The sequence below is a fragment of the Gorilla gorilla genome, chromosome 23 (assembly GCF_029281585.2).
Source record: "Gorilla gorilla gorilla isolate KB3781 chromosome 23, NHGRI_mGorGor1-v2.1_pri, whole genome shotgun sequence".
NCBI lineage: Eukaryota > Metazoa > Chordata > Mammalia > Primates > Hominidae > Gorilla > Gorilla gorilla.
The window spans coordinates 26,744,578-26,758,398 of NC_086018.1; the positions used below are offsets into that span (position 1 = coordinate 26,744,578).

The 13,821-nt window shown below is 42.6% G+C and overlaps 1 protein-coding gene across 6 annotated transcripts in view; it reads right to left on the minus strand.

Moving 5' to 3' along the window:
- CHEK2 (checkpoint kinase 2) overlaps window positions 1-13,821 on the minus strand; it is a 54,345-nt gene that overhangs the window by 25,006 nt on the left and 15,518 nt on the right. For 4 of the 6 annotated variants that reach the window (XM_031005586.3, XM_055374089.2, XM_055374088.2 and 1 more), the window contains 3 exons: window positions 12,485-12,609; window positions 12,219-12,366; window positions 6,674-6,764 (listed from right to left, as the gene is read on the minus strand). In XM_031005586.3, coding sequence (XP_030861446.1) covers window positions 6,674-6,764; window positions 12,219-12,366; window positions 12,485-12,609 — 364 coding nt within the window. Of the gene's footprint in view, window positions 1-6,673; window positions 6,765-12,128; window positions 12,167-12,218; window positions 12,367-12,484; window positions 12,610-13,821 lie in introns of all 6 variants that reach the window. The other 2 variants (XM_055374091.2, XM_055374090.2) reach the window with 1 other exon arrangement.

Genomic DNA, 13,821 nt, shown 5'->3' on the forward strand with positions numbered 1-13,821 from the left:
GGGCATCAATTACCCATTATGAAGTAGACTATTATAACTATTGTGGGTTTTGAAGGGGTGAGTTGAGGGGCTTACCAAGACATCTTTTTATTGTGTTAAATATACATAACACAAAATTTACCACTGTAATCATTTTAAAGTGTACAATTCAGTAGCATTAAGTACACTTGCCAATGTTCTACAACCATCAGCATCTAATTCCAGAACTTTCTCATTAGCTCAAATGGAAACCCTGTACCTGTTAAGCAATTAAGCAGTCACTCCTCACTGTACCCTGTCCCCAGCCCTCAGCCCCCAGCCCCCGGCAACCATTAATCTGCTTTCTCTAAATATTGATTTGCCTATTCTGAATATTTCATATTGATGTAATCATACAATATGTAGCCTTTCATGTCTGGATTCTTTCACTTAGCATAATGCCATAACATTTGTGGTACTTCATTCCTTTTTACAGCTGAATAATATTCCATTATATGGAAGTATCATAGTTTATCTATTCACCTTCTGACGGACATTTATTTGGTTGTTTCCACCTTTTGTAAATGGTTTCTTCAGTATGACAACAAAAGCATAAGCAACAAAAGAAAAACAATAGATAAATTACACTTCTTCATTGTGACTAAAGCTGCTATGAACATTTATGTACAAGTTTTCTTTTTTTTTTTTTTTTGAGACGGAGTCTCGCTCAGTCACCCAGGCTGGAGTGCAGTGGCGTGATCTCGGCTCACCACAAGCTCTGCCTCCCGGGTTCACGCCATTCTGCGTCAGCCTCCCGAGTAGCTGGGACTACAGGCGCCCGCCACCACGACCGGCTAATCTTTTTGTATTTTTAGTAGAGAGGGGGTTTCACTGTGTTAGCCAGGATGGTCTTGATCTCCTGACCTCGTGATCCTCCCATCTCGGCCTCCCAAAGTGCTGGGATTACAGGCGTGAGCCACCGCACTCGGCCACACGTACAAGTTTTTGTCTGAACACTTGTTTGCTTTTTTTTTGAGATATAGGCTCGATCTGTCACCCAGGCTGGAGTGCAGTGGCACAATCTCGGCTCACTACAACCTCTGCCTCCTGGCTTCAAGCAATTCTCGTGCCTCAGCCTCCTGAATAGCTGGGATTACAGGTGTGTGCCACCTCGCCCAACTAATTTTTGTATTTTTAGTAGAGACGGGGTTTCACCATGTTGGGCAGGCTGGTCTCGAACTCCTGACCTCAAGCGATCCACCCACCTCAGCCTCCCAAAGTGCTGGGATTAGAGGCGTGAGCCACCATGCCCAGCCTGGACACTTGTTTTTTAAATTGGGGAATTTATATACCTAGAAGGAGAATTTCTCGGTCACGTGATAATTCTATGTTTACCTTTTTCTGTTGTTGTTTGTTGTTGTTGTTTTTTATGCCCCATAGAGCTCAGATGTTTACCTTTTTAAGAAATCACCAAACTATTTTCCACAGTGGCTACATCATTTTACATTCCCATTAGCAGTGCATGGGGGTTCCAATTTCTCCACATCCTCACCAACAGTTACTAGTTTCTGTTTCCTTATTATGGTCAGCCTAGTAGGTAGGTGTGAAGTGGTATCTCATTGTGGTTTTGATTTATATTGCCCTAATGACTAATGATATTCAGCATCTTTTGATGTGCTTTTTGGCCATTGTATGTGTTCTTGAGAGAAATGTCTATTCAAGCCCTTTGCCCATTTTTTTGTTTTGTTTTGATTTTAGAGACAGGATCTCACTCTGTCGCCCAGGCTGCAGTGCAGTGCCTTTGCCCATTTTTAAATGGCAGGTTGTTTGTTTTTTTATTGTACAGTTCTAAGATGTCTTTATCTATTCTAGACATAAGCCCTTATCAGATATAGGGCTTGCAAATATTTAATCATTCTGTTGGTTTTGTTTTCACTTCTTGATAGGTATCTTTTGAGGCACAAAAGTTTTTAATTTTGATTAAGTCTAATTTATCTATTTTTTCTTTTGTTGCTGTGCTTTTGGTGTCTTATGTAAGAAACCACTGCCAAATACAAGGTCATGAAGAGTTGTCCCTATGCTTTCCTCCCAGAGTTGTATAGTTTTACCTCTTATATTTCATTCTTGGTTCCACTTTGAATTAATTCTTATGTATGGTATGAGGTAAGGGTCCATGTAACTATTCTTTTTAAAATCAGCTCAAAGCACTTTCCAATTTCCCTTCTCCTGGAAACAGTCACCCTTTGCCTGGGAATTCCTCCCCAAGTCCATGCAGCTCTAGCTGGGTGTCTACTATGGCACAACCCCTACTCCTAGAAACACAGGATAGCTACATAACCAAAACTGAGCTGGAGCAGTGAGCCATGATCATGCCACCGCACTCCAGCCTGAGACACAGAGCAACACCCTGTCATTCATTCATACTTACAGCCAGAGTTGCCCTTGAAATCAAATGCTGACATTGGGAGACAGACTTCTCTCTGTTGTAGTTTCTAGACAAAGAAAATATCATTCTGCAGCCCCTGGTAGCCATTTTTCCTACCACATAGAGAGAACAATTCTATAGGAAACCAACAAACAGCTGAATCAAGAGATGGAGCTAGAGCCCTGGTGACACTGCAGGAGCTCTTAGACGCAGTCAACCAGACCATCAGAACTCAAAGACCATGAAGTAAAGCCTAATGACCTCCTAGATCCAGCCATGCCTGAAGTAAGGATTTGCCTGCTTATTTTTATTTTTATTTATTTATTTATTTTAATATTTTATTTTTTTGAGACAGGGTCTTGCTCTGTCACCCAGGCTGGAGTGCAGTGATGCCATCTCGGCTCACTGCAACCTCCGCCTCCTGGGTTCAATCGATTCTCCTGCCTCAACCTCCCAAGTAGCTGGGACTACAGACATATGCCACCACACCCGGTTACTGTTTATATTTTTAGTAGAGACGGGGTTTTACTGTGTCAGCCCGGCTGGTCTCAAACTCCTGACCTCAAGTGATCCACCAGCCTCGGCCTCCCAAAGTACCAGGATTACAGGCGTGAGCCACTATGCCCGGCCTGGCTATTTCCCAGTTACAAAAGCCAGTAAATTTTTTCTCTTACCTGACTCAGTTGAGTTGAGTTTCTATCATTTGCTACAAGTTAGAGAATTCATATTAAATCTTCCCTTAGGAAAACACTGAATTCCATACATTTCTTCTTTTTTTTTTTTTTTTCCTCCCGAGACATTGTCTCACTCTATCGCCCAGGCTGGAATGCAGTGGCATGATCATGGCTCACTGCAGCCTCCACCTCCTGGGCTCAGGTAATCCTCCCACCTCCACCTTCCAAGTAGCTGGGACTACAGGTGCAGCCCGCCACACTCAGCTAACTTTTTCTATTTTTTCTAGAGACAGGATTTGTCTATTGCCCACAGCTGCCCAGGCTGGTCTTGAACTCCTGGACTCAAGCGATACACCTGCCTCAGCTTCCCAAAGTGCTGGGGTTACAGGCATGAGCCACCATACCCAGCCTCATACATTTCTTTTTTCTTTTTTTTCTTTTTTTTTTTTTGAGACAGAGTCTCACTCTGTTGCCAAGGGTGGAGTGCAGTGGCGTGATCTCAGCTCACTACAACCTCCGCCTCCTGGGTTCAAGCTATTCTCCTGCCTCAGCCTCCCAAGTAGCTGGGATTACAGGCATGTGTCACCACACCTGGCTAATTTTTGTATTTTTAGTAGAGACAGGGTTTCACCATGTTGGCCAGGCTGGTCTCAAACCCCCAACCTCAGGTGATCCACCCACCTCAGCCTCCCAAAGTGCTAGGATTACAGGTGTGAGCCACCGTGCCCAGCCCATACATTTCTTAAGAAAGGGTTTGACGGTTAGATTCCAAGCAACCAGTGCAAATACAGAAACATATCAGTTACTGAATTCAGTATCAGTAAACTAAAATTTCTCCCATATAATAAAGAGGATACTGTGCTTAACTATGTTGCAGGAATATGGATGATTATTTCCTTTTATGTACTTTCCTTCCATGTTTCCAAAAATATCAGTAGAAAGACCTTTGTGAGACAGGAAGGGGGATGAAGAGCATTTTGTAATGTGGTAACAGTATCCTGATACTTTCCTAAAGAAATGGTTCTCAAAGTATGATTGGATCACCCCAAGAGGACCCCAAGACCTTGCAGGGCATCCACAAAGCCACAACTATGCTCAGAATAATACTAAGACATTATTTGTGTTTTCCATTCTCATTAGCTCATAAGTATGGAGATTTCCAGACACTACATGGCGTGTGACAACATAACAGACTGAATTACGAAACAAATTACAGAATCTAGCCATCTTCTAACTAAGCCAGATGTTAAAAAAAATTTGCAAAAATGTTGAACAGTGCCTCTCTTCTCACTAATCTTTTTAATAATTATTTTTTATAAAAAATGTTACTCAGGCCAGGCGCGGTGGCTCATGCCTGTAATCCCAGCACTTTGGGGGACCGAGGCAGGCGGATCATGAGGTCAGGAGATCGAGACCATCCTGGCTAACACGGTAAAACCCCATCTCTACTAAAAATACAAAAAATTAGCTGGGTGTGGTGGCACAGGCCTGTAGTCCCAGCTACTTGGGTGACTGAGTCAGAAGAATCGCTTGAACCCAGGAGGCAGAGGTTGAAGTGAGCTGAGATCGTGCCACTGCACTCTAGCCTAGGTGACAGAGCGAGACTCCATCTCAAGAAGAAAAAAATAAATGTAACTCATCTTAACATGTAGTAAATTTACTTAATGAATTAATATAAAAATGTCTTGGCAAAATGCAGTGGTTCACACCGTAATCCCAACATTTTGAGAGGCTGAGGCAGGAGGATAACTTGAGCCCAGGAGTTCGAGACAAGCCTAGGCAACACAGCAAGACTCATCTCTACAATAAAAAATAAATAAAAATTAGGGCCGGGAGTGGTGGCTCACGCCTATAATCCAGCACTCTGGGAGGCTGAGGCAGGCAGATCACCTGAAGTCAGGAGTTCAAGACCAGCCAGGCCAACATGGTGAAACCTCGTCTCTACTAAAAATACAAAAAAATTAGCCAGGTGTGTGGTGGCGGGCACCTGTAATCCCAGCTACGTAGGAGGCTGAGGCAGGAGAATCACTTGAACCCAGGAGGCAGAGGTTGCATTGAGCTGAGACCACACCATTGCACTCCAGCCTGGGCAACAAGAACAAAACTCCATCTCAAAAAAAATAAAATAAAGTAAAAATTAGCCGGCTGTGACGGTGCAAGCCTGTAGTCCCAGCTACTCAGGAGGCTGAGGCAGAAGAATAGCTTGAACCTGGGAGGCGGGGGTTGCAGTGGGCCAAGATCATGCCACTGCACCTCAGTCTGAGTGACAGAGTGAAACTCCATCTCAAAAAAAAAAAGTTATCACCAATAAAATTCGTGAGGCAAAAGAGTTAATTTCAACTAATCATTATCAAACACATCAAAAATGCACCTATCATGATGTATGAAAAATGCTCAATATCTCTAGCCATCAAGGAAATGCAAATTAAAACCACAATGACATCACCTGAAGCCTGTTAGAATGGCTATTATCAAAAAGATGAATAATAACAAATGTTGGAGAGGATGTGAAGAAAAGAGAACCCTGGTACACTGTTGGTGGGAAAGTAAATTAGTACAGCCATTTTGGAAAATAGTATAAAGGTTCCCCAAAAAGCTAAAATTGTAATTACCATATGATCCAGCAATCCCACTTCTGGATATATATCCAAAAAAAAATTTAAATCAGTATGTTGAAGAGATATCTGCACTCCCATGTTCATTTCAGCATTATTCACAATAGCCAAGATAGGGAAGCAACCAAAGTGTCCATAAATGAATGAACGGACAAAGTAAATGTGGTGTATATATACACAATGAAATACTATACACATGGCCAGGCACAGTGGCTCATGCCTGTAATCCTAGCACTTTGGGAGGCCGAGACGGGTGGATTGCTTGAGCTTAGGAGTTCAAGACCAGCCTGCGCAACATGGTAATACCCCATCTCTACACAAAATACAAAAATTAGCCAGGCACGGTGGTACAAGCCCATAGTCCCAGCTACTTGGGAGGCTAAGGTGGGAGGATCACTTGAGCCCTGGAAGTGGAGGTTGCAGTAAGCCAAGATCGTACCACTGCACTCCAGCCTGGGCAACAGAGCAAGACTCTGACACTAACACACACACACACACACACACACACACACACACACACACACACACAGGAAATAAAAAAAGAAATACTTGGCTGGGCGTGGTGGCTCACGCTACTAATCTCAGCACTTTGGGAGGCTAAGGCAGGAGGATGGGTTGAGCCCAGGAGTTCAAGACCAGCCCTGGCAACACAGCGCAACCCCAACTCTAAAAAACAAAAACACACATTAGTTGTGCATGGTGCTGCATGCCTGATCTCCCTTGACCTGGGAGATCAAGGCCACAGTGAGCTCTGATCGTGCCACTACACTCCAGCCTGGGTAACAGAGCAACACCCTGTCTCACAAAGAAATAAAATAAAAATAAATTAAAATGACTGTGTGAAATAACACACAAAAATAAAAATAAAAAATAATACACAAATAGATACCATACAAATGTTATCAATACATAATGAGTGTTATAAAATCAGAAATGAGAAACCACCAATCCCAAATGTACAGGGAAAAAATTAAGTGCATTTATATAAGAAAATAATTTACCTTCCAAGAGTTTTTGACATGATGTATTCATCTCTTAATGCCTTAGGATAAACTGACTGATCATCTACAGTCAGATCAAAAAAGACAAAAACTAAGGAACAAAAGAGTAGAAATGGGTTTCATTAATTTATTCACAAGAGGCGATCACTGATTCTAAAATTTATTCGTCATATGGAATATAAGAACTGTTTTTAACTACATTTAACATGTAACCTTAAGGAAATTAGTATGTATGTAATATAATAGGTATTAGTGGGCTAATACGTATTGTAAAGCCCTTGAGAAATAAATGATAGTCAAATTTCATGCTTCAATGGAACTACAAGCATCACTCTGAAACTAGTGCAAAAAATCCGTAACACAACATTATTTATATTCCTTGACCTCAGAATATCAATCAATTACACTAATATAAAATGCCCATGCAGATTTACAACAGGCCCAGAATCAAAAACCAATCCATCAGTCTGAGCCTAGAAAAAATGGTCTAGGCAAGTAAATATCCCAATGAAAATTAGGCCATCAGTATCACCATACGGGTATTATCATCTCTCAGCCATTTATACCTTTATATATCCGGTATTAAGTATTTTATAGTGTAAACCATATTCAACATATTTGTAAAGCTAGGTAAATAACATTTTCTAAACAAATTCCCTTTTTTCTCCATTATTTGGGCTGTATCTTTAAAAAAGTAATTTATTTATTTATTTATTTATTTTGAGAGAGTTTCACTCTGTTGCCCAGGCTGCAGTGCAGTGGCATGACCTCAGCTCATTGCAACCTCCACCTCCCAGGTTCAAGCAAGTTTTGTGCCTCAGCCTCCTGAGTAGCTGGGATTACAGGCGCACAGCACCATGCCCGGCTAAGTTTTGTATTTTTAGTAGAGACGGGATTTTACCATGTTGGCCAGGCTGATCTCGAACTCCTGACCTCAGGTGATCCACCCACCTTGGCCTCCCAAAGTGCTGGGATTACAGGAGTTAGCCAATGTGCCCAGCCAAAAAAAAAAAAAAAGTAAAACAACTACTTTTTAAATTCTATAACCCAGGACAGTGCTGATGATTTAATAATTTAACCACCCAGGTGGGCCAAGCCTGTGATAAATTATCAAATATTTCAATTCTACAAAGTCATCAATGATAAATTTGCAACTGCCTATGCCATCTTGAAAGGTGAAATTTGTTAAGACCCTTGAGTTTCTCAGATCTCAGGTGACAGCTTTTGACCTCCCTAGAATAACCTAAGGATCCAGTCTCTGGCACAAATCTGAGCCACCTGAGTATATTTCATTCCAGGCTGGTACACAAGAGGCAGGCACTTGTCTGGTGACAGACACCTGCTGGCCACCCAGGCACAAGTGTCCCTCTATGCTTGTAGCTATTCATAACGCTGTATGTCCCAGTGGCATCTGAGAATCTAGAAATTTGATGGGCTCTCATGATGTATTTCTCCTGTCAAGGTTTACTTCAAGGGCTCAAACGCCATTGTCCACACAAGTCAGGAAGGTAATGTAACAGGGTCAGGCTGTGTTGAGTTTAAGACACCATGGAGAAGTGGGGAGAGAAAACATACCTCCCATCTAAAGGAGGCAGCCTCTACTCAGTGCCTACAGATCCTCCGGTTGTGGGACTATAGACTCACTGTGGCCACATATTACAACTTCTCTAAGACATCTGGATGTTCACATTACCACTGTAAGTATCAGTAAATGCCTAATAAAATATCTATAGGCCAAATGCAGCCTGCAGAGGACCAGTCTGACCTACTTTAATAAGGGTCACCTTTAGCCTATATGACATCTTTGTTCAAATTAGAGAAAACAGATATTTATTGTACAACATGGTGATTGTAGTTAACAACAATGTACTGTTTTTTGTTTGTTGTTTGTTTGGGTTTTTTTTTTGAGACGAAGTCTCACTCTTGTCCCCCAGGCTAGAGTGCAATGGTGCAATCTTGGCTCACTGCAACCTCCACCTCCTGGATTTAAGCAATTCTCCTGCCTCAGACCCCTGAGTAGCTGGGATTACAGGCGCCTGCCACCATGCCCGGCTAATTTTTGTATTTTTAATAGAGACGGAGTTTCACCATGTTGGCCAGGCTGGTCTCGAACTCCTGACCTCAGGTGATCTGCCAGCCTCGACCTCCCAAAGTGCTAGGATTAAAGACGTGAGCCACCGCGCCCCGCCGTATTTTTGAAAATCAGCTCAGAGAGTAGATTTTAAGTATTTTCTCTATTAAAAAAAAAAAAGATAAATATGTGAGGTAATGCATGTTAGCTCAAATTAGTCATTCTACAACGTATACATATTTCAAAACATGTTGTACATGATAAATACATATAATGTTTTTGAGACACGTTCTCACTCTCTTGCCCAGGCAAGAGTGCAGTGGTGCAATCATGGCTCACTGTAGCCTCGACCTCCCAGGCTCAAGCAATCCTCCCACCTCAGACTCCCAAGTAGCTGGGACTACAGGAACACAGCAGCATGCCCAGCTAATTTTTTTATGTTTGGCAGAGATGGGGTCTCACTATGTTGCCCAAGCTGGTCTCGAATTCCTGGACTCAAGCAATCTTCCTGTCTTGACCTCCCAAAGTGCTGAGATTACAGGCATGAGCTACCACGCCAGCCTATAATTTTTATTTATCTATTAAATAAATTTTTTAATGTTTATTTAATTTTTTAAAAAGAGGAAGAAAAGTGCCCTTTGGGTAGACCAATGAGAAGGTGGCACACAGCTTGTCAAGGAGAGGACAGACCAAATTTCAGGACCCAGTCGCCTCCTCCCCTAGGTACCCACAAACAGCAAAACCTAAAGCAGCTGCCCTGACTATAACTGTCAGATAGAAAACAAAACGGTCGCCGGGCGCGGTGGCTCACGCCTGTAATCCCAGCACTTTGGGAGGCCGAGGCGGAAGGATCACGAGGTCAGGAGATCGAGACCATCCTGGCTAACACGGTGAAACCCCGTCTCTACTAAAAATACAAAAAATTAGCCGGGCGCAGTGGCGGGCGCCTATAGTCCCAACTACTTGGGAGGCTGAGGCAGGAGAATGGCGTGAACCCAGGAGGCGGAGCTTGCAGTGGGCCAAGATCATGCCACTGCACTCCAGCCTGGGCGATAGAGCCAGACTCCGTCTCAAAACAAAAAAAAAATAGTCAAAATAGTCAGAAACAGGGAAAACTAAGTTAATCATAAAATGTACTTTAGGATGCCCAACATAGACATAGTTCCAAGATACCAGACTGAAGACTGACTGCATGAAAATTCCTTAGGCATGACTTTATTTTGTTTGGTTAGATGGGGTCTCACCATGTTGCCCGAGCTGGAGGGCAGTGGCTATTTACAGGCACAATCATAGCTCACTGTAGCCTTAAAATCCTGGGCTCAAGGGATCCTCTAGCCTCACCTTTCTGAGTAGCAGGGACTACAGACTCATGCCACAGCCCCTAGAGGCATGATTTTTAAAATCCCTACCAGAATCTGGAGAAGAGTGCTTATATGAACTTTTGTTTTCAAAATGTCTCGCACACACAGAGACACCCTCCAAGTCATTCGACTCTCAGATAAGTTTGGGAACGTCTATGGTTTCTTTAACTAAAGAAAAATTGTATTCCTCCTGTCTAATCACGCTGAGCTACTTTTAACTCTATGGGTTGTTTTTGTCAGGTATCCTTTCTAGATATTACCCAGAAAAACAGTTGTTCATTTTAGATGTTATTTTCATAGTTTCAGAAATGGATGCTGATAAAATGCTACCTGATGAGGCTGATAAACATCTCCACTTGCGCAGGATAACCTTGTAGTATTTACAAAGGTAGAAGCTCTAAAGTGAGCCTCTTACAGAAGCACTCATAGCCTAGTACCTGGCATATAAAAAGAGCTCAATAGACCGGGCGCGGTGGCTCACGCCTGTAATCCCAGCACTTTGGGAGGCCGAGGTGGGTGGATCACGAGGTCAGGAGATCGAGACCATCCTCGCTAAAACAATGAAACCCCGTCTCTACTAAAAATACAAAAAATTAGGTGGGCGTGGTGGCGGGCGCCTGTAGTCCCAGCTACTGGGGAGGCTGAGGCAGGAGAATGGCGTGAACCCGGGAGGCGGAGCTTGCAGTGAGCCGATATCACGCCACTGCACTCCAGCCTGGGCGACAGAGCAAGACTCCGTCTCAAGGAAAAAAAAAACAAAAAAAAAAGGAGCTCAATAAATGTATACAGAAATAAATGAATGGGGCTGGACATGGTGGCTCCCACCTGTAATCCCAGCACTTTGGGAGGCCAAGGCAGGCAGACTGACTGCTTGAGCTCAGAAGTCTAAGACCAGTCTGGCCAACATGGTAAAACCCCGTCTCTACCAAAAATACAAAAAATTAGCCAGGCGTGATGGCATGTGTCTGTGGTCACAGCTACTCAGGAGGCTAAGGTGGGAGGATCACTTGAGCCTGGGAGGCAGAGGTTGCAGTGCCACTGAACTCCAGCCTGGGAGACAGAGTGAGACCATGTCTCGAAAAAGAAAGAAAAAAATGAATGGAAAAAATGAAGAAAGGAAAGAATGAGGTAAAGAGGAAGGAAAAATGAATTAATGGCCTGAAACAACAATTCATAGATATCTAAGACTGATGTGGTATAAACTGAATCAATCAATGAACTATAACTTATTTTAATCACCATGATAATTCAATTAACAGTATATGGGCCAGGCGGGGGCTCACGCCTGTAATCCCAGCACTTTGGGAGGCTGAAGCAGGCAGATCACGAGGTCAGGAGTTCAAGACCAGCCTGGCCAACACAGTGAAACCCCATCTCTACTAAAAGTACAAAAAAATTAGATGGGTGTAGTGGCAGGAGCCTGTAATCCCAGCTACTTGGGAGGCTGAGGCAAGGAGAATCGCTTGAAACTGGGAGGCAGAGGTTGCGGTGAGCCAAGATTGCACCACTGCACTCCAGCCCAAGTGACAGTGCAAGACTCCGTCTAAAAAAAAAAACAAAACAAAACAAAACAAAACAAAGTATATGGCATTACATAAAACCAATTAAACCTTAAAACCTTAAAAATCTGTCTGGATGGAACTTTTTCATAATTTTACAATGCAACTAGGACGGCAAAGTTGAATCTTGAGTGCTAACTTACTCATCTTTTTTTTTGTTTTGAGACAGAGTTTCACTCTTGTTGCCCAGGCTAGAGTGCAATGGCACGATCTTGGCTCACTGCAACCTCTGCCTCCCGGGTTCAAGCGATTCTCCTGCCTCAGCCTCCCGAATAGCTGGGATTACAGGCATGCACCACCATGCCCGGCTTATTTTGTATTTTTAGTAGAGACAGGGTTTCTCCATGTGGGTCAGGCTGGTCTCGAACTCCTGACCTCAGGTGATCCATCCGCCTCAGCCTCCCAAAGTGCTGGGATTACAGGTGTGAGCCACCACGCCCAGCAACTTACTCATCTTTACTCACTTAAACCATATTCTGTAAGGACAGGACAAATTTTCCTCCTATGAGAGAGTGGAAAAAAAAAATCCAGTAACCATAAGATAATAATATTACCTTTATTTCTGCTTAGTGACAGTGCAATTTCAGAATTGTTATTCAAAGGACGGCGTTTTCCTTTCCCTACAAGCTCTGTATTTACAAAGGTTCCATTGCCACTGTGATCTTCTATGTATGCAATGTAAGAGTTTTTAGGACCCACTTCCTAAAATAGAGAACATTTTATTTCAAACTTTGAACAGCAGAGATTTATAGTGGGAAAATATCTAAAAACAATGACCAGATTACCAGCTCTCCTAGATACATGGGTATTTGTTACCTACCCTGAAAATCCGAAAGTGTTTCTTGCTGTATGTTCGGTATTTATCTGTTCTTTTCAGCAGTGGTTCATCAAAGCAATATTCACAGCTTTTGTCCCTCCCAAACCAGTAGTTGTCATTCACACATTCTGTAATATAAAAGCATGCATCAGAGGGCTGTTGAATTTCATGTATCAAACGTTTAAAAATTGCTCATAAATGCTAATTGTAGGAAAATAGCCTAAGAAGGCAATCAGAATTATCAATCTGCTTATCAAGATTTTATAAGATTAAAAACTAGGAGAGAAAAAACAACATTACCAATGAGTTTAACAAATGGCAGTTTATCTATAACCACATGGCCAGGCACAGTGGCTCACACCTGTAATCTCAGCCCTTTGGGAGGCTAAGGCAGGAGGATCACTTGACCCCAGGAGCTCATGACCAGCCTGGGCAACATAGGGGGCACCCATCTCTACCAAGAATTTAAAAATTAGTCTGGGCAACATGGTGAAACCCTATCTCTACAAAAAATAAAAAATCAGCAGGGTGTGGTGGTGGGTCCCTGTGGTCTCAGCTACTCAGGAGGCTGAGGTGGGAGGATCGCTTGAGCCCAGGAGGTCGAGGCTGCAGTGAGCTGAGACTGTGCCACTGCACACTAGCCTGGGCGACAGAGTGAGACCCAGTTTCAAAAAAAAAAAAAAAATGGCCAGGTGCGGTGGCTCATGCCTGTAATCCCAGCACTTTGGGAGGCTGAGACGAATGGATCACGAGGTCAGGAGTTCAAGACCAGCCTGGCCAAGATGGTGAAACCCTGTCTCTACTAAAAAATACAAAAATTAGCTGGGCGTGGTGGCGGGTGCCTGTAATCCCAGTTACTTGGGAAGCTGAGGCAGAGAATTGCTTGAACCTGGGAGGTGGAGGATGCAGTGAGCCAAGATTGCGCCACTGCACTCCAGCCTGGACGACAAAGCAAGACTCTGTCTGAAAAAAAAACAAAAAACAATTAACCAGATGCGGTGGTGCATGCCTGTAGTCCAGCTACTCAGGAGGCTGAAGCAGGAGGATCACTTGAGCAAGATAAGCTGATGCTACAATGGGCTGTGATCCTGCCACTGTACTCCAGCCTAGGCAACAGAGCAAGACCCTGTCTCAAAAAAATAAATAAACAAATATTTAATATATATTATATATTTATTTTATATTTATTATATATAATATATATAATTTGTATTTATTATACATGTTATATAAATTTATTTTATAAGTTGTCTTAAATATAATTATATATTTATACACAATATAACATATATTATATATTTATAATATAGTAATTATATTTAAATATATAATAATTATAT